This window comes from Nicotiana tabacum, chromosome 18 (assembly GCF_000715075.1).
Source record: "Nicotiana tabacum cultivar K326 chromosome 18, ASM71507v2, whole genome shotgun sequence".
Classification (NCBI taxonomy): domain Eukaryota; kingdom Viridiplantae; phylum Streptophyta; class Magnoliopsida; order Solanales; family Solanaceae; genus Nicotiana; species Nicotiana tabacum.
Window position 1 is genome coordinate 112016650 of NC_134097.1, and position 21438 is coordinate 112038087.

The 21438-nt window shown below is 34.4% G+C and overlaps 1 protein-coding gene across 1 annotated transcript; it reads left to right on the forward strand.

Annotated features, from left to right (window-relative positions):
- The first annotated feature begins 84 nt into the window (after nucleotides 1-84).
- Nucleotides 85-11940, forward strand: LOC107819736 (protein IQ-DOMAIN 5). Its single transcript, XM_016645879.2, has 7 exons — nucleotides 85-500; nucleotides 2149-2263; nucleotides 2823-3077; nucleotides 6147-6374; nucleotides 6944-7057; nucleotides 10086-10611; nucleotides 11442-11940. The coding sequence occupies exons 2-7, from the start codon at nucleotides 2180-2182 to the stop codon at nucleotides 11579-11581; spliced, it is 1347 nt and encodes a 448-aa protein (XP_016501365.1). The 5' UTR covers nucleotides 85-500; nucleotides 2149-2179; the 3' UTR covers nucleotides 11582-11940.
- Nucleotides 11941-21438: the final 9498 nt, after the last annotated feature.

Here is a 21438-nt window from a genome sequence, read left to right on the forward strand (position 1 = left end):
ATTTCTATTTTTGCCCCCCCAAAAAAATGTCACTTAAAACTTGATCAAGTAAACAAAACCTGACCCGCAAACCCATTTTCAGTTGGAAAAAAATCCGACTGGACACGATGGTGAAGGGGTAGGGGCCGAGGAAATCCCGTGATTGACTCTTGGTCGCATGCACCTCTGAAAACGACCTTACTCTCCCACCCGTCCCACCACCTAAAACGACGCCGTTCTATTCTCCCCCATATTCCCCACTCCTCTGGCGTACGTTAGCTGGCACCACCCCTCACACTCATTCTTTGCTGCTACTGACTCATTTCATAACTCCTTTAGTAGTACTTCTTATCAGCTCATCCAAGTCCCCAAAAGCACAAAAAAAAAATCGGAAAAATTCAAGATTTTTGGTTGTTGAAGCTCACTTGAGTATGATGCGAATTGGGTTGACTTCAGTTTTGACTTTTAGTTGACTGATTGATAGATCCATCTATTTCAACCAACCCGTTTAAGGAAAAAAGGTTCTTTCCCTTTCTTGTTGTTTTTTACTTGATATCTTTGTTAGTTTTATTAGAGTTTAGTAAATTCAATAATGTATGTTAATTGGTGATTTGGAGATCTGCATTTGTTGTTGTTAGTTGTTTTTTCTACTGGCTTTACCTTTAGCTTACAAATAGTCAATATTTTGGTGAAGGGATTTGTAAATTGAAGTGGGTTGCTGTTATTTTTGGTTTATGATGACCCTAAATTTGGGAAATGAAAATTACATGTAATTCGTTGTGGAGTTCAGCTTAGAACTTAAGTTTGAAACTTTGGGTTTAGATAGTTAATATATAGATAATGGTCAATATTTTGGTAAAGAGAATTGTAAAGTGAAGTGGGTTGTTCTTATTTTGGGTTTATGATGACCCTAAATTTGGGAAATGAAAGTTGCATGTAATGTGTTGTCGAGTTCAGCTTAGATTGTAGTAAAGTTTGGAACTTTGGGTTTAGATAGTTAATATATAGATAGCTCTTGACCCTTGTTGAGAGATGTATGGCATTGTGGAAATCTGTTGAAACATTCTTAAGGGAATGTTGAAGTTACGAGATTTAAGGTACATTATGTGATTATGAACATGTCATGTGCTGGAGAGTTCGTGTAATAGACCAGTGAACTGAGTGACTTTGATTTGACTTGTGTTTGTTCTGGAGAATGGGTATAAAATAAGGGGAAATGAGTGACTTTGATTTGTTTTAGTTGTATTGACATAATGTACGTGTTCCAGTACTAATTGAAAAGATGGTATTATGAATCCTTGGTCGCAATATTGGTGAGCGATCACTTCGAAGCATGTTTACATTTTTTCTGATCATAATTTGGTCAATAGATAGAAAGGAACAACAGATGTTTTGAAGGCTTATCAACTCCAAATCATTCCCTCAAGGCTGGATGTCTTTTGTATCTTTATAGCTGGCATTACCTTTCTCCCTTAGATTCTCCCTGGTACTAGAATAGTCTTTTTGTAATTGAGCTAATAAAGTCTTTTTTGCTTCCATAACTTTTGTATTATTATGCATCTTCTTGATGCCAGCTATGAAATCTATTATTACTTCATCAAAAAATTTTGGTTAATAGATAGAACTATTTTGTTGATCTTAGGGGCCCCTTCGCCGATAATTAAACTGTATATATAAGTTAAATTATTTTTTTCATGTATATGTATTAGGTGTTGAATTTCCTTAGTTTTTGTGTGTTTATTTCTTTTTTAGTTTTTTTTTGAATCCCCTTGGTGAAAATCCTACTTCCGCCACTGGTTGATCAATTCTCTACTTTTTGTTTTTTGATAGCCATCTTTGGAAGTTACTCTACTGATATTGCCATTTTGGCTGTTGGTCTTGTGCATTGTCTTCATAATGTTACCTGTTTTCACGTCTTGGATAAGCTAGATATTTTCTATATTCATCCTAGATTTCAAGCATTCCAGGTTTGCCTCTGAATTGAGAACTAAAGAACTTCATCCCTCTATCTCAGTTATTCTTAAGCAGTCCATTGAGTATTTGTGTTAGGCGGAACCTATCATAAAAGAAATTGATGTTTGTTGGTTGTCATGTGCTCTTTCTTCTGGATTGGTACTTAAGGTTAATCAGTTCACGAAATTACTGAATTCGTCAACTTTCCTGTTTCAGTGCAAGTTGGTAGAGCCAAAGTTAGTATAGCATGGGTGTCTCAAGCAAATGGATCAGAGCATTAGTTGGTTTAAAGAAAGCAGAAAAGTCTCATTCTTCAGAAAAAGATGAAAATGTGGGTAACATTTTCTTTTCTATGTTATTTCTTTCTTGCATATATCTTTGATAGCTGACTGATTCGTTGGTTTTCGATGGGTATCCTAATCAATGCTTATCTCAGCAAACTACTTGTATAATCTTTGGTGTCATCTTTACATCCTAAAGAGACAGGCTTATTCTCGAGTAATATCACTTTCTCTTTTAAGTTAGCTTTCGTCCTTTCACCTCTGTCATCTGGAGCCTGAAATGCAGTGATGTTGATTGTGTTCTCAATCGGTTATCTCATATCTCACCAATTGGCACATATCAAACAATTTACCAACACGAAACTTCAGTGTTATAGATGCTAAGATTATGATGGGATCTATTAATTGATTCTGAAAACATTGTAAGAAGATAAAAGCTTATCATTGAAAAAAAAAAATTATAAGAAGATTTTTTCAGTGTGTTGGTTAATGAGATCATATTTAACTTATTTCTGGATTGTCAATGCCTGTTTATTTCAAGGTACTGCAAAGGTAATTATGCATATTGGATGAGCATGTGTACTAATCTTAACTCGTTCATTATAACAGAAATCAGGAGGGACTGGAAAGTTTTGGCACCGGAGAAAGCACTCAGTTGAGATTGATTCTGACCTACTTCAGAGAGAGCTAGCTCATAATGATGCTATTGCAAGATCAGTTGAAGATATCAGCAGCACATCAGTTCCAGTTGCTGCCAGCTCGCCTTCAAGTTCACATCAATTGCACCATGCCCCACAAATTCAGCAGAGTATGATAGAAGAGTCAGCAGCTATACGCATTCAAACAGCTTTTAGAGGATTTCTGGTACTGTGTCAGCCTGTAATTTTGTTAATTGAAATATATGACATGCCTGCTTGGTTGTGCGTTTGGTCCTCGTATCCTTCTTTTCCAAGACTGAGTTTTGACTATGTCAATGGATCGAGCACTTACCACAGCTTAATTGAAATAGATTTCTCAGTAATACGGAAAAGACAATTGCTAGTCGTAGAATATTATTCTCATCAGACTTAAACCTCAGACTGAAACCAAGGGTTCGGAAAATTTCTTCTCTTTAGGCCAAGTAAATTAACCTAAAGTTAAGTAATCTGAGTTTGATCTGGATTTCCCCCATTTTTGTATCATAGACCAAGGATCTATTTTCATTCCTTGTCTACTCTTTTCTTTCCAATATTTTCATTATGATTTTTTTTAGTATTCTATTTTACGCGTCACAACAATTAGGAATTGAGAATCTATATCTTTAGATCAAAGAAGGGTCTAGTTGTTGGAATAATGGTATCCATTGCTATTTGAGCACTCATTGTTACTAAAATTGGTGAATTAAGCGAAGGTACCGAACAATGTTTTTGAAAGCGAGAAGCGCAAAAAAGCGACAGGGGCTCGCCTCGCTTCAAAAGCGAAGCGCAAAGCGAAGCGCTCGCTTCATTGAATTGAAGCGCAATTTTTAAAAAACATAATGTAAACATTGCAAAGACACAATAAAAAATCCAAATTCAATTTAAAAACTTTGGGACATTTTTAAATCCCTATTAATATAAGAAAGCGAAGAGCACGCTTCACTCAATTTTTAAAAAACATAATGTAAACCTTGCAAAGACACAATATAAATAATCAAAAAATTCAATTTAAAAACTTTGGGACATTTTTAAATCCCTATTAATATAAGAAAATACATAATCAAATAAACTGAAAATACATATAAAATTAATCAAATAAACTGAAAATATAACATATATATAATAATTAATTTTATAAACTGAAATACACATTAAACAAATCAAATAAACTGAAAATATAACATATATATAATAATTAATTTTACAAACTAAAATACATATTAAAATTAATAAATAAGAAGAATAAAGAGCATTTTGAAATCCCTATTAAGATATAAGAAAATACATAATCAAATAAACTGAAAATACATATAATATATATAATAATTAATTTTATAAACCGAAATACACATTAAAAAAATCAAATAAACTAAAATATAACATATATAATTTTCTAAAATGAAATACATATAAAATTAATCAAATAAACTGAAAACATAACATATATATAATAATTAATTTTATATACTGAAAAATACATTAAGAAAATCAAATAAACTGAAAATATAACATATATATAATAATTAAATAATTAATTTATAAACTAAAATACATATTAAAATTAATAATTAATAAATCAGAAGAATAAAAGAGGGGAAAAACTAACGCCTGCCCTAACGCAGTCGCTGGTCCAGAAAAACTGAAAAAGAGGAGAGAGAAGAAGAAGAAGAATAAAAGATGAAAAATTAAATAGAGGCTGAACCTAGTTGGTTGTTGCTGCTACTTTCAGAATCAGCAGCAGAAGAAGAATAATAAAACAGAAAAATTACCTGGAGGTTGAACCCTCGTTGGCTGCGGCTGCTAAAGCTCAATTTTTGGCAAGACAAAGAAGGTCTTTTCACTTTGGGTCTGTTTTGTAAAACAAAAACAAAGACCCAAACTTTTTTCATTTTCAAAATGGCCCTCTGAACAGAAGCGAGCGCTTCTGCGCTTCTCGCTTTTGGGTCGCTTCTCGCTTTTTTGGCCGAAGCGATCGCTTCTGCTGGTCGTGTCGCTTTAGTAAGGAAAAAGCGACAGCTTCTCGCTTCGCCTCGCTTCGCGCTTAAAGCGACAAAGCGCTCGCTTTTCAAAACACTGGTACCGAAAGAGAGGGATTCGAACCTTGGTAAACAAAAGTCTACATAGTAGTTCCAATGCTACGCCTTGAACCACTCGGCCATCTCTCCTACATAATGATAAAAGGAAGTCACTTAAAATACAGTAAATCCAAGTCTGAATGTACCCTTCGCCAATCAAACAATTGGAAAACAATAATCTTTCTTCCAGTAAGTAACTGGTTTATCCACTTTATACTGATAATTGAGCATCAGTAATAAGACTCTTTCTTCCCTCAGAGAACCTAAAGAGAATCAAATTAGGAAAGACTGATCCTAGAGAAGTAAGGAACTAGAGCAATATAACCTCCTGAAGAGGGAGAAATATAAGCCATGGGGAGGTGCAAAGTCAAGATACGTTTTTGATAAACGAAAATCAAGAAAGATCTGCATAAATAAAGAATAGGATACAACCAGATTATCGAGGTTAAAAGAACTGATGAGCTGGATGAGATCTTTGATCCCTTTCGGAGATCCCTTTAACACTAAGTTCCAGAAACTAATGCAACAAGGTCTACTTTGTACTTGCTAACTACGATAAGTCCACCTATCCTGATCCTTAGGCCTTCTTTGATATCAGACCAGTGACAACTAGGAGGAAAAAAAAAGATTGGTAATAAAAAGTACCAATGGGGGAAGAGCATAAAGAATTACTTTTGTCACGAAAGTGAAATAATAGATCATGAATTGCACATTTTAACATTAAATACATGTTTATTTTCTTTTTTTCATATTTAAGAAACTTATGTTTGCCATTTTAGGTAGGGATACTTTGTGCTATGGTAAATTCCTAAGCAATTTTTATGTTAGGCATGTTCTGCAGAGACTGGAAATTTGTATAAGGTTAAAAGAATGTATATCATATAGAACTTACTTGCTTAAATGGCGAAAAATGGTGTTTTATATGGTTGCAACTTTTAGTCAGGGAAAACCTGCCTGACTCCAGTTTCTAAGTTGGTATCTGACTCATAGATTAAGCTTTTGGACATAAAAGAACTTTCTGACAACTGAATATAGGTATGTTAACCACCGTGTTTTTAATTTCTTATGAATCTTATCAGTTGGTGAGTAGAAACAAACATACTAGGGGAATTGAAGAGATAATTGTTAACTAGGAAAAATTACAGCCATTAAATCTTATTTGATATCTTGGCACTGGTCAGGCAAGGCGAGCTCTCCGGGCTCTAAAAGGATTGGTGAGACTACAAGCCCTTGTTAGGGGTCATGCAGTGAGAAAGCAAGCTGCGATTACCCTCCGTTGCATGCAAGCTTTAGTGAGAGTTCAGGCACGTGTACGAGCAAGGCGTGTTCGCATGGCACTGGAAAGTCAAACTGACCAGCAGAAACTTCAACAACAACTAGAAAATGAGGCTCGTGTACGAGAGATCGAAGTAAGCAACTTCTAAATTGTTATTACTTAAGATACTCGTTTGGCGTTTCCATAGTGCCCACTACTTGTTTTAATGGCATTTATCACTAGATTATAATATTAATAAGTGGTTAATCATGTCTTTTTTCTAGTGGAAGAGTCTCTTTGTAGTGGCATGCCAATTTTGCTTTAGGGGTTTTCCACGGATTCTGCGCATGGTGGATGTTGTCCTACAATATATGATATACACTAAACTATGTGGAACTTTCCTGATAGGTTCTTCATGGATGTTCCAGGGGGACTATCGGGCCTCAATCATTTGAATGTTGTGGCCAAGAAATTAGGTTATATCATGGTTCATGGTTGTTCTTGTCATTTGTCTCATATGTTTGGTTTTTCTACTTTATGTGGTGATTCGAGTTGTTGTCATAGGAATCTTTATCTTGCTGACATGAGCTTTCTTGCCAAAACATGCAAAAAGAAAAGTTTCACTCACAAAATTACGCATTACCTGGTGGAATCCATGTAGGTTGACCCAAACTGTTCCCATTAACATGCTTCTCACCTTTTTGCTACTGACTTTTCTAACAGGAGGGCTGGTGTGACAGTATTGGATCTGTTGAGCAAATTCAAGAAAAGCTGCTAAAGAGACAAGAGGCAGCTGCTAAGCGTGAAAGAGCAATGGCCTATGCTTTGGCTCACCAGGTAAGCATCTGATTGTCCTTCTCGACGATGTTTGTCCATTGATGTATCAGTTCAGTGAAGGCAAAACTTCAGATTAGATTTTAAGTGGGAACTTGTAAGAGAAGCAGCCGTTTATGTTAGCTTTGCTAATGATATTTTGAAATATGATCTGTGTAGTTTGATATGTTATACTGATTCCTAGATCACTAAAAAACCTGTGATGTTGTGTCTTGATTGAATATTAGAGGAGTGAGAGGTCTTTCCAACTTGAACGTGTCACCGCTAGGGGAAAGACACAAGTTTCCGCTTCCAGTTCGCAACAAGCTATGAAAGTCCTCCATGAAGGAAGGAGATGGTTGGATGTTATCGGTAATCTAGAGAGAAGGGGAACCATCTCTTTCTTATGACATTTGACTTGTAAATTTTACCAAGGCCAGCAGACGCTTAGGGTCGGGAATATGAAGAGTAAACTTATAGTTTTGTGGCCTTGTAGGTATTTTTTAATGATAGGTTTGACAGGAATTGGATGATCCATTTTGGTCAAGTACCTAACAACAAACTCCTATGTTTCTTTTATTATGATATTTCTAAATAATTTCCTGTATCCACAAGTTCCCTCATTTCCCAGAACTTCTTACATAATTGTTGGATCCAATTGTACAATGGAGCTTTCAATGAAATTGGTTCTAGAGTCAATCCGCTCAAACTCATAGCTCCCTTTCCCTTTCTTTCCTTCCAGGGGCCCTTATCATTTGTACTTCAGAAAAAAAGTCAAAGAAAAAGAGTAGTAAACATGATCGATTAAGTTGGTTGTTTGATATATACCACACACACTCTCTTATTGTTTATTTACTGAATGGATAAACTTTGCATTTTGGCTACGTAGAGGTTGCAACCAGAAATACCCTGGTGCCTTGGTTAAAAAGTAATATTATGCAAGAGAATTAGCAGAAGGCTTTGCTCAAGTATAAGCTCTAATTTATGGTAGAGTAGGTAAAAGCACAAATCAAGTTCTTTAAGGTTTAAAGATTGAGAAAGGTTTTTGTAGGGTAACTTAGATCTTTAGGCTTTCATCTGTTCAAGTTCTTTGTCTTTTAACAGAGAATTAATAAATTGAATGCTAGTTTCCGCAAAGGCTGGAACAAGGGTGATCAAGGAAAATGTTTTGTCATGAAACTAGGATATTTGCAGGTGGAAGAAAAGTTCAAAAAGAGAAAAAAGATAGAATTTAAGAGAAGCAGGCACGTTACTGTTCAAGTCCTATGGAGCAGAAGGCTCATTTTATGTCTAATGGCTAGGGGTGAGGGATCATCTGTTGGAATTAAGTTTAAAAAGTTGATTGAAATTCAGAAGGGCAAGTGCAGATATTTTCCTTGTGTGATGTTTTATTTTTCTGGAGTTTGCTGTCTTAAAGTGCTGAAACCTTTTCTGGTAAAAACATTACACAGAGATTAAAGAAGTCAATAAGGCACCTATTGGTTGTTTTATGGGGAAGTTAGCTTTCCTACATTCGTGTGTTTTATAGGTAGGAAAGTTGTGGTAAAAAAGTTTACCTCAAGAAGCACTTCCCTTCAAAGCAAGTCTTGCAAAAGAGTGTGGAAGTGTCACGGGGAAAATGGTTACTTACTCATTTTAAACATTCCTTTTCCTTTCAACAAATACCTGTAAGAATATTTATTTTCTTTGTTCCACCAGTGGTCATGGAGAACAGATTCCAGTTACGTTGTAAGGACATCCAAACAAAACCCGGGCCCTTTTGGAAAGTCTTAACCACTAAATGAAATTGCACTCTAGTGCCCAGCAAGGGAACTAACCAGTACTACTAGTAACACCACCTGAATCTGATGTTAGCTGAATAACCATTGTTATTGAATTCGATGATGTAGAGGAAGACAATGAAATTGTTGATGCATCGAATACCATGCCGTGTTGTCTCTTGGGAAAGGAGAGTGATTGGCATGTAAGCAAGAAGCCAATTCTAATAGTGTCAACCCCCATCACTGCTATCTCTTACTCTGACCTAGCAATGCCCGTCTCATCCCAGTTTCCTTTTTTTTTCTGATGTGCCCATATTCCCTCCGTTACCAGCTATTTTTGTGGCCACCTTTTTCCCTTCTTATAAATTTCACCATTAAGTTGTAGCACCTTCACATTGTATTGTGGTTAGTACACATGTTCTCTTCTGTTTGAAGAAATCTGTTCAATTAAACACGGGATAAATATAAGAAAGCTGATCTTCTACACAGTTTTTCCCGACAATTGTTCTTAGCATAAAAACTTTTCATGCTCAACTAAATGGAACCTGTAGTTTTGTCCAAGTAGTTATAGACATTGGAACTAGTTAAAAATTCGCCAATGCTTTTGGAAATGTCTTGAAATCTGCTTATAGATGGGAATATCCAACAATTAAAAAATCATAACAAAATAAGGAATAACCATGTGTTTTTATGCATTTCTTCCTATTTAGGTTTTTAATGGTAGCCTTTTGATTTTCTTCTAGGAAATTTAGTCATAACTGCTTCTAATTCAAGAGCATGATCAAAAGGTGTTATTTGTAACTAATAGGTCGGATATGCATCACTAGTAATGGTTTTAATACTAGTAAACCGACTATGATTTTCCTCAATGCTGGTGCATCTTGGTCAGCCTGCTTTCTTGGCTAAAATGTATCTGAATCTAAATATACAATAGCATTTGTATCAGCTGCACTAGTAGAGCAAATACCTGGCAACCAGCTTATATTGTAGCTCATAAAGCTCAGCTGCTGGGTATTTTCTCCTCTTCATTTCACTTGCTATATGCTATTTGGGTCCTTTCTCTTCTTCGTTTCCCTTGTTATATGCTATGCGTACTTTTATGGACACATGGTGCCTCTAGTTAGAATTCAGGAACAACTCTAGAAGAACAAAAAAATAGCTGCCAATACTGGAGACCTCCTAACTCCCGACGTCATTTTATGATACTGGTCACGATCTAGTTAGGCAAGGTTCCAATGCTTTCATTTCAAGGCACCTTTTCTTTTTCTTATTGAATCTATTTTATGCTGCAGTGGCAGGCAGGATCGAGGCAGCAGGCTACCCCTTCTGGGTTTGAACCAGATAAAAGCAACTGGGGTTGGAACTGGTTAGAGAGATGGATGGCAGTACGCCCGTGGGAAAATCGCTTTCTCGACATTAATGTCAGAGATGGAGTCCTGCCTCCTGAAAATGGATCAGCTGATCCCAAGAACGGGATAAAGAACCAGGCAAAATCTGCTGGGAAGAAACCAGCAACTGCAAATCTTGCAAATGAGAGAGCGGGTCCATCTCATTCAAGCAGTAACTCGAAATCAAATGAGAAAACAGCAGCATCTCTCTCTGATGGCTGCAGCAGTTCTTCCCCAAATGTGTCAGCAAGCACACAAGAAACGCCTGCAGCATTAGTTAACAAATCAAAGTCTAAACCAAATCTTGAAGATTTAGTTGAGGAAGCTAGTTCAAGACCCGCCCTTGGTTCTAGATCACATAGCAATCCTAAGGAGAGATCCACTCCGTCTGATAAACAAGGAAAACATAGATTGTCTCTGCCTAGTAGTGGTAAGTCATCTTTCCTTCTCTTCTTTGCGTTTTACTTTTAACTGATATTGCCTTGCGTCAGACACTAGAAATGTTAAGCAATATAGACCCTCTTTGTTCCATCCACTTTCTTCTCTCCTGAGGCTTCATATATGCTTTTTCTGGCTTGGTATAAAGGCAAAATTATAAAAAAAAAAAAAAAAAAAAAAAGGGCAGCCCGGTGCACTAAGCTCCCGCTATGCGCGGAATCCGGGGAAGGGCCAGACCACAAGGATCTATTGTACGCAGCCTTACCTAGATTTTTGCAAGAGGCTCTTTTCACTACTCGAACCCGTGACCTCCTGGTCACATGACAACAATTTTACCAGTTACAACAAGTCTCCCCTTCATAAAGGCAAAATATTGTTAATTAATTACTCTCTTCTCCATAAATACCCTGAGTCAATATCTGTGTGTTTTATTCCCTCTGCGCATATCCTATTCTCCTCATTTCAATTGCCCACTGTCAATAAGCAAAAGTAGCATAGTAACTTGTCTCCAGTCCCCCTCTCTCTTTTCTCGGGTGAATCCCCAGAACACCCCGCATTTTGTGTATTTCTTTGCAAATCCCTCACACAGTTAACCAATTTGTAGTGCTATGCTGAGGGAAACTTGTTTATGCTCTTTTATTAGCCCTTCTATAATCGAAGAGGACAGTAAGAAAGGATGCGAGCGGATATTTACTCGATACATCTTTTCAGGCAAATATCTTAGTGCAGTCGCAATGCACATTAGTAGCCACTCTAGTGAGTTCAAGTTTTCCTGCGATTAGTGTTTCATACACTCTAATTCCATGATATCTATTTTGCCAGGTCTTGCACCTCAGACAACTAAACAACCCAACAGAAGTGTTAAAAAGACATCTAGTGCACAGAAGCCTTTGAAGGAGAAATCCAAATTAAATGGAACTGATACTAAATCTACAGAACCTGTTCCACAGGGTGCTGATTAGTTTTTAGGTACTCGTTGAAGATCCTGATTTCCGATCCAAGTGTTGCCCTTGCATTGTAAATAGAGGGCACCTTCTTAAAGGAGATGGAATGTTCTTCTAGGGATGTGTCCGTGGCAGAGTTGAGAGACTGGCTTGCTATCTCCTGAATAATGTATCTTGGTATTTATTTTAATTCTTGTCATAATTATTACGGAATAGTGGAATTTACTTGCGATTGCAGATTCGTTGAGGTTCTAGTAAAGAGGTCACTTGTATGTGTTTTCTGTTTCCTCTCCCTCCCACTGTAAAAAGGTTGAATTTGCTTTATGTGCGACTTTTCTTGAGCTGAGGCTGGGGTATTTGGTGAGTTTGATTGGCAACGTCTTGTAAGTTTACACTTTCTTTGTTGAGCTGCACAAGATCTGGATGTAGTATTCATTCATTAAGCTAAGATGGTAGACCAGATTGTGCGCTGCACTGTAACATATACTATACGTTGATATTATTAACACCAAAATCTGAGTACCATTGGTTGTAGGCGCAATTCGCCGAAGGTAGACTATTTACTGAGAGTTTAATGGGCTAGTCGGATAATTCAGCTTGTAATTCCTAACCAAAATGTAGGCAAAAAGTAAGTAAAAATCGTGTGGGGTAGTCACTTTTTAAAGTGTTATTTACTTTTTATCCCGCATTTTTAATGCTTAGCAATAACAGCCACTAGTCTATTAAAATTAATATGAAAGGATTCTGTTACCCTTCTATCTCTTTCATGTGTTAGGGAGAAGAACAAATGGCAGACTCTTCTTCATCTTCAATGGGTTTGGCTCGTGTCGTGTATGCGTCTGCCATGAATTAATTCCACTGATGCACGTCGGCTCTTTTAACTATCTAAGCAATTATTTCTTATACTTTCACTAAAATTCCATAATACATGACAAGCTTCCCAAAATAGAGATTGGAGAAAAAAAATGAGGTAAATGCTTACCTTAATTCGACAGTAAACATATGTTAGATTTTCCACACATAAAGTCCATATTATATATTAAATTTGCTTTAATATCTACATATCATAAGCTTCAAGTAAGACAGTATTGATAATTAAATCACATTTTCGTAAGTTTCAACTGACTAACTGGATGAGCACTGACAGGTATGAAACTAGACTTATTTTGATTTACTTTGGACACTTGGTCCTGAACTTACAGTTACAAGTTCAAAAGTTAAGGACACTTGGTCCTGAATTTAGACTAACAAGCTCGAAAGTTAAGGACAACAGGTCCTGAACTTACAATTACAAGTTCAAAAGTTAAGGACAATAGATCCTGAAGTCCTGAACTTAGACTAACTAGCTCAAAAGTTAAGGACAATAGGTCCTGAACTTAGGCTAAGAAGCCCAAAAGTTAAGGACAAATAGGTCCTGAAATTACAGTTACAAGTTCAAAAGTTAAGGACAATAGGTCATAAAGTCCTGAACTTAGACTAACAAGCTCAAAAGTTAAGGACAATAGGTCCTTAACTTAGGCTAAGAAACCCAAAAGTTAAGGACAATAGGTCCTGAACTTAAACTAACAAGCTCAAAAGTTAAGGACACTTGGTCCTCAACTTCGAGTTCCAAGTTCAAAAGTTAAGGACACTTGGTCCTGAACTTAGACTAACAAGCTCAAAAGTTAAGGATAACAGGTCCTGAAGTCCTGAACTTAGACTAACTAGTTCAAAAGTTAAGGACAATAGGTCCTGAACTTAGGCTAAGAAACCCAAAAGTTAAGGACAATAGGTCCTGAACTTAAACTAACAAGCTCAAAAATTAAGGACACTTGGTCCTGAACTTCGAGTTCCAAGTTCAAAAGTTAAGGACACTTGGTCCTGAACTTAGACTAACAAGCTCAAAAGTTAAGGACAACAGGCCCTGAACTTACAGTTACAAGTTCAAAAGTTAAGGACAATAGGTCGTGAAGTCCTGAACTTAGACTAACAAGCTCAAAAGTTAAGGACAACAGGTCCTGAAGTCCTGAACTTAGACTAACTAGCTCAAAAATTAAGGACAATAGGTCCTGAACTTAGGCTAAGAAACCCAAAAGTTAAGGACAATAGGTCCTGAACTTAAACTAACAAGCTCAAAAGTTAAGGACACTTGGTCCTGAACTTCGTGTTCCAAATTCAAAAGTTAAGGACATGTGGTCCTGAACTTAGACTAACAATCTCAAAAGTTAAGGACAACAGGTCCTGAACATGAAATTAAGTTCAAAAGTTAAGGACAATAGGTCCTGAAGTTCTGAACTTAGACTAACTAGCTCAAAAGTTAAGGACAATAGGTCCTGAACTTAGGCTAAGAAGCCCAAAAGTTAAGGACAATAGTTCCTGAACTTACAGTTACAAGTTCAAAAGTTAAGGACAATAGGTCTTAAAGTCCTGAACTTAGACTAACAAGCTCAAAAGTTAATGACAATAGGTCCTGAACTTAGGCTAAGAAGCCCAAAAGTTAAGGACAATAGTTCCTGAACTTAAACTAACAAGCTCAAAAGTTAAGGACACTTGGTCCTGAACTTACAGTTACAAGTTCAAAAGTTAAGGACATGTAGTCCTGAAGTCCTGAACTTAGAGTTTCAAGTTCAAAAGTTAAGGACATGTAGCCCTGAAGTCCTGAAATTAAGTTTAAAAGTTAAGGACATGAGCAGAAGGTATTTTCGTCCGGACAGTTAAAGTTTATTAAAGCAGTGGTTAAAAACTAAAGACATTTTAAACAGTAGTTTAAAAGTAAATACATGTGTTATTAGTGGCTAACCATGCACTTCCCTAAAAAAGTGTGATCGTAGATACTTTACAACAAAGATTCAATCAAGTAAAAGCATAAACAAATAAATGTAAAGAAATCAACAGAAAGACGAGAGATGGAAGATTGCTAAAGGTTTGTAAAAATGAGTAAATATAATTTTTCAGCCTCTTGAGTTCTGAAATTGCTAAAGGTTGGCAAAGTAGTAACACCAAATATGAGTCCCTTGTCGGGTTGAGCATGCAATTGGGCCTCAATTAGCCCTTTAATGGTAAAAATGGCGTGATGTAGCCACTATTTAAGGTGATTTATTTTTATTCAGCAACTTTAATGTTGAGCAAAAATAGTCACTACTTTATTAAAATTAATATGAAAAGACATTTTTACCCTTTTTTCCACATTTCTTTTCTTCCAAACGCTCGCTTCTCTCTCGATTTGTCAAAACAACCGAGAGAGAACAAACATGAGATCTGCACAACACCTTCTCCACTAACCCTTCACAATCCATCGGTGATAGTCTTCTTGGAGATATTGGCACTCCAAGATACTTAAAAGGCAGCTTACCTTCTTTGTATGCTGAAATTTCACAAATATCTTCAATGCATTTCTTCTCCATATTTGCACAGTACACATTTGACTTATCATTGTTCGTTGTCAGACCAGATGCCGTAGAGAATTATACCATTGTAACTTGGAGGTACAAATTCAGATTGCGGAGTTAGATGTGTCAATGACAATTAGTCCTGAACTTAGAGTTGAAAGTTCAAAAATTAAGGACACTTGGTCCTTAACTTAGAGTTACAAGCACAGGAATTAAGGATAGACAGTTCTTAACTTAGAGTTACAAACATAGAAATTAAGGACAGGTAGTCTTGAACTTCGAGTTCCAAGTTCAAAAGTTAAAGACATGCATGTAGTCCTGAACTTAGACTTACAAGCTCATAAATTAAGGGCAGCTAGTCCTGAACTTACGATAACAAGCTCATAAATTAAGGACATCTAGTCTTGAACTTACAATAACAACCTCATAAGTTAAGGACACTTGGTCCTGAACTTTTATGAGCAGAAGGTATTTTCGTCTGGACGGATAAAGTTTATCAAAACAGTGGCTAAAGACATTTTAAATAGTGGCTTAAAAGTAAATACATTTCTTATGAGTGGCTAACTGTGCACCCCTAAAATGCATGCCGGCAAAAGGTTACTATGATCAACATGGCTTTTACAGAGAAAGACGCAGTCTTATTCTTCACACTAATCGTCTCATCTTAGGTTGCATTACGTGCATAATTGGAGGACTGCACAACATACATATATTTTGTTTTTTTCATGCACGTTTTAGATTAGGTTTTCATGATGCAGCAATTTCTTTGCTTATCGTTTGTGATATAGTCCTATTACACTTTTATGGTTGTGCAAAAACTATACCCAAGATACTACTTTATATAACAATACGTAAATGAAATAGGAGTATATCTTTTAGAATCTCATTTCCAATCTAATGGTGGTGTATTTACTTATTTATGTTCTCAAAATGTTTTGAATAGAAAGCTCTTGAAAAACTTTACAATTTTAAAAGTTATATTTAGATCGAGATGTTTCGTCTTGGCTACATGAACGTAGGCACATGTAGTCAAGCATAGATTGGGTTGCGTCTATGTTTTTTCCAAGAAAACACAACAAATGTAGCACATCTACGAGGTTAGGTGATATTGCGTATTGGCATCTCTACTTCACGAGGTTGTCATGCTCATTATTTTAATTTATTTTTTTGCTTTGGGTACACCCATTAAGAAAATATTAAATTCTAGACGAAAATAGTTAGTGTGACTAAACTACCCTTCATTAAATGTTGCACCATAGTTATAGTAGCACTTACTTCTCTTCTGAAATGTGAGGAGTAAATGACTTTTTAGGAATACGTACGTAAAGATAATTTTGAAAAAACAAATTGAATTTTTTCTTGATTATATAAATGGATATTTATTTTGGACCAAAATAAAAAAAAAACTGGTCACTTATTGTGGACCGGAGGGAGTAACTTTTTTTGTGGTCCATAATATTTAATTTTTTCAAATATCAAGAAAGATTTAATTTGTTTTCTTCTTAAGTTGCCATTGGAGTATTTGTTATATTTCTAATAACCAAATTAAGGTTAATATAGTCAATTATATTATTAATTAATGTTAAAAGATGGATTTTTGAATACGTATGAAAATAATCAAAAAATCACTTAAAGTGAACAGAAAAAAATATTATTTTTGAATTCCAATTAATATAAATTCGTGCCGCATAAAACCTATCAAACAAAGAAGTATTTCCTACCAAAAATTTTGCTATTCCCAAAGTTCATATGCAAAACTTTAATAGTGAATGAATCCTATCCAACACGAGAAATTTTATTTTGTCTCATACAACTGACACTAGTTGTATGGAGCTCTTTTTTGTCTTACAAATTTGTGGACCCCAATCTTATACTTCTGGGTCCACAAAAATCTGGATTCACAAAATTGTAAGACAAAAAAGAGTCTCATACAACTAGTGTCAGTTATATGAGACACAAAATAAAATTTTCCATCCAACACAATTATTTTTGTATTGTAAAATATTTTACTTTTAAGTTTGGGTATTGCTTATGAGCAGTTTTGGGAGATATGGCAGAATTTCAGAGTAAGGGATAGGCACATACTCCCATCACACAACGACAAACCGACATGCACCATAATCTATGGCGACTTTGTTCTTGTTTAATTTGTAGAATTAGAAAATAATAATAATCTAGTTTTGCATTATTTTGTTCGAGAACAATGTAGGTTTAGATAAATATTTAATGAATTCTGAAGTTTTAGATGCAAACACTCAATTAACTATACTTTAATTTCTGACTACTTGAGATTGGTTATATAAATTTTCTCCGTCTGTTCAACTCTATTTTGAACCAATTCCATTTCAATATTAAATATCTTGACTCGATGAGTACAAAACTAGAGTAGACATAAAGTTCAATTACTTATTGTAACTTAAGCAACATTATAAAGATGAGAAATTTCTATTGTTGTCTTCTAGTTGACGTTGAAAATAATATTTTCTTAATTACTCCCTCCGATCCAAAATAAGTGATTTTTTTACATTTTTTTTATGGTCCAAAATAAGTGATTTTTTCGGATTTCAAGAATGAATTAATTATTTTTTTCCTACATTGGCTTTGGAGTAAATAGTGTTGGAGTATGTGCTAGGAGTGTTTATGTGAGATAGTAAAGGTTAATATGATCAATTTTATTGTTAATTAATGTTAAAAAGTAGATTTCTTAATTTGTGTGAAAATATTCAAAAAATCACTTATTTTGGACGGGATGGAGTAGATATTTGGTCCTATAAATTCTCAGTTTCGCACATTAGTATTAGGTTGACGTGCTGTACCTGTTGAGGAGCTTATTAATTTGCGGAAATTATAATTGACCAATAATTTCAGCAACTTAGATGAGATGGCCTTTTTCTATATGCAGACGTGTAGGACCAAACTGAATTAATTTTGTCTTTGTTCTATGGAAAACATGAGGATGGATTTCTTTTACTCCTATTAAAATAATTGTAACACATTTAATGCACTGATCTATAGGAGTGCTTTATAATATTTGATAAAATAGTTTACTCAATAAAAATATCCATTAAACCATGCTATTAGATCTTACGCGACTATTCTGAACATCATTAGAGAAAAAGAATCACTTCCAATTAATTGAAAACTTTAACTTTTGGGCTAGAAAATATTTTTTTATTTTTTTTCATGTTTTGATTGACTTAAATATTATGAAAAATATTTCCTCATCAACTTATTTTTTTCTTACCGAGAGGAGGAAATATATTTTAAATTTTTTACTCACCAACTAAACATAAAAAAAAAAGTAATAAAACAACCCATTTAAAAAAAAAAAGATATTTTCAACAAAAACATTTTCCTTCGTACCCTACATACCCTTGATCTCAAAGTAAAGAAACACGAAAACACGACGAACTTTCATTATGTAAGCCATGCCCATTTTTTCCTCTAAAACAATGCTTGCACTTTTACAGCTTGTTTGGATGGTTGTTACCAGTTATATCGTATCGTATTGTTACTTTAAATACAATATTTGTTTTGATTGTTACTTAAATTTTATTATATCGTATCGTTAAATCTATCGTTACGTAACGATGAAATGTGTCACTTTATGTAACGACCGATTTGGTGTGGTCGCATCGTTTCTTTGTGTTTTTCTCTCAATCTCACCCTTCATTATTGTTAAATAATTTTATTTTATCATTTACCCTACCTTTTTATATACCATCTCATAATTTTTCTTTATAATATTGCAAGTTTATTCATCATATTACTGGTGCATGATACCATGAAACGACGGCAAAACGACACAATCCATCCAAACATTGTATTCATCAAACGATACAGTACAATACAATATAATACAATACAATACATAATGAAACGATATGTAACAACCATCCAAACAAGCTGTAAGTGCACTAGCTAAATATTTTCCATGATGAAATCATTTACTAAATACTTTTTATTTTATTATACAATATTCGGTACTAATTAGCTCGATAATTCGTATTCATATACGGTAGTCTTATTATGAGATTAAACGTTCCATACCCAAAAAAAAAAAAAATCTAAACTTAGAACCTAAGAGTCTGGACATCTGGTTAAGGGTGGGGACCATAATATATACTGTCATGTAGAGATTTTTATTTAATTAAACCCAAAGGTATAAAGAAATTTGCATTAACAATTTATAATACTTAAATTTTGTCCATTTAATTAAGAACCTAAATATTACATGAAGAAGGGTAAAATAGAATAAAATAACTCAAAATAACATAACATAATCATTATCAACTCTGGGCGCTTATTCAACCAAAAGGTGTAGTATTCGCCAATGTTTTCTGAAAGCACCTAACATATTTATTTTTAGATTAGAGTTAAGATTACCACACGAATTTTTCTAATGTTATTGAATTGAAAATGTTGTAGGAGCCTTTGGTCCCCAGGGGAGTAACGGGGCATACCAACTATTGTCTAGCATTTTTTACACTTTTAGCTTCTTTAATTTTTCTGTTTTAGTTAATTTTTTTCTTGTCAAGTTTTACTATTTTTCTTTGGGGGTCTAATTAAGAGTTTTATCTAGTTTCAAAATTCTTGCATATATTAGGAGTTTTGCCTCATTTAGAGTGCATTGATTAGCAGTTTAATTTGCGGCGTTGGCCTAATTTAGGAGTTAAAATATAATGCATATATCCTATGTTATGCTAATGTTCATTTTTTTTTTTTGGAAAATTTTCAGGGAAACCCACAATCACTACTTTTGAGGTGCGATATTATTTTCAATGTACCAGGCGTATATCCTCACATATGTTATGCTAATGTTCCTATTTTTTTTTGGAAAATTTTCAAAGAAATCCGCAAACCGTCAAGTGCGATAATATGTTCACTGTACAATAGCTCGCAAACCATACAAAAAATATAAACCATACAAAGCAAGCTCGATGCGACGAACTCTGATTGCGAAGGCCGGTGATGGGGGAATCGATCCTAACTCTCTCCTATAGAAAATCACTCACCCAACCTGGAAGGTTGTTATGCTAATTTTGTTATACAGTACAATTTAAAAATCGAATAATTTATTAATAACACAAACTTTTATATGAAAATTATTTTTTTCAATTCAAAAGACCAAGCACCACCTAAATATTTGTACACACCCATTACCATCTAAAACTAATAGCCTATTTGGTCTCACTTTTTGGGGCCAAAAGTGATTTTTTTTCTAAAAATTGAGGTGTTTGGCCAAGCTTCTGGAAGGAAAAAAAATACTTTTAAAGAGAAGCAAAAGTAGTTTTGGAAAATCAGAAAAAAGTAGTTTCTTTCCAAAAAGCATTTTTTTAAAAATCACTTTGGAGAAAAATACACTTAGAAATAGATTTTGAAAGCTTGGTCAAACACTAATTGCTGCTCACAAGTGTTTTTCAAGTTAATAGTAGCATGTTTGGCCAAGCTTCTCAAGAGGCCAAAAATATTTTTTTTCTTTTCCAAAAGCACTTTTTTTCCTAACTTAAAGTGTTTGACCAAGCTTTTTGGGGGAAAAAACGCTTTTGAGAAGAAGCAGAAGCAATTTCTGAGAAGCAGAAAAAAATATCTTCTTCCCAAAAGCAGAAACAGAAGCAGTTTTGACTTTTCTTCTTACCTCAAATATCCTTAACAAAATATAGTATATACTAAAATAACCGTTAAACCTGATACTTAGGATATTAATGTATAAGTATTTCTTTTTATTTTTAGGATAACTTTCTAATATATTGTGACTTTAGAGGTGAATGTTTTTATATTTGTTGAATGAATTTTAATATATTTAAATAATATTAAAAGAATTAAGTATTTTTTAATTTTATTTTCATATTTTACTTAAATTATTGCCCGTAATAACAAAATTTTGAGATTATTTAGTTACTTATAATATTAATTATTAAGTAAATCTATTCATGTCCTTATTCGTAATTTGATATTCAAAAGCACTTTTTAAAAAGTTTGGTCAAACACAAAATATTGCTCAAAAGTATTTTTTAGGGTAATTAGTCAAATACAAACTGTCGTCTCTCCAAAAATATTTTTTTCAAAAGCACTTTTCAAAATAAGCTGATTTTTCCAACTTGCCCAAATATGCTATGATTAATCTAACATAAATTGCTTCTCACCAAAAATATTTTGGAAAAAAAATACTTCTCAAATTTTTATAGCTTGTGAGGCTGTAAATTCTGTTCAATAAGGGCATGAAATGCTGACGCAAATAACATAGATTTCGGAAAGAAAAAGAAAAAAACTTTGAACTCCGTACAATCACGGATTAAAATAGAGAAATTATATTTTCTTGTAATAGAAACAATTAAAAAAGTAATAATAAAGTAAACCAATAGTACCCCAAAGGTACGCCCATTCTATCATCTACACGAGTTCCTACACACCTGCAATTTCCTTGAACCGTCCCTATTTGTCAGTTTCCACTCATTTACGCCTCTTAAAGTCTTAACGCCGTCAATCTCCCCCATCTTCTCCGTT

What these genes read in the sequence shown, in the direction of transcription:
- LOC107819736 (XM_016645879.2), top strand. Translation starts at nt 2,180, where the DNA reads ATGGGTGTCTCAAGCAAATGGATCAGAGCATTAGTTGGTTTAAAGAAA. An exon ending in CAGCTTTTAGAGGATTTCTG is followed by an intron (nt 3,078 to 6,146) that starts GTACTGTGTCAG and finishes GGCACTGGTCAG; the next exon opens with GCAAGGCGAGCTCTCCGGGC. An exon ending in CCTATGCTTTGGCTCACCAG is followed by an intron (nt 7,058 to 10,085) that starts GTAAGCATCTGA and finishes TTTATGCTGCAG; the next exon opens with TGGCAGGCAGGATCGAGGCA.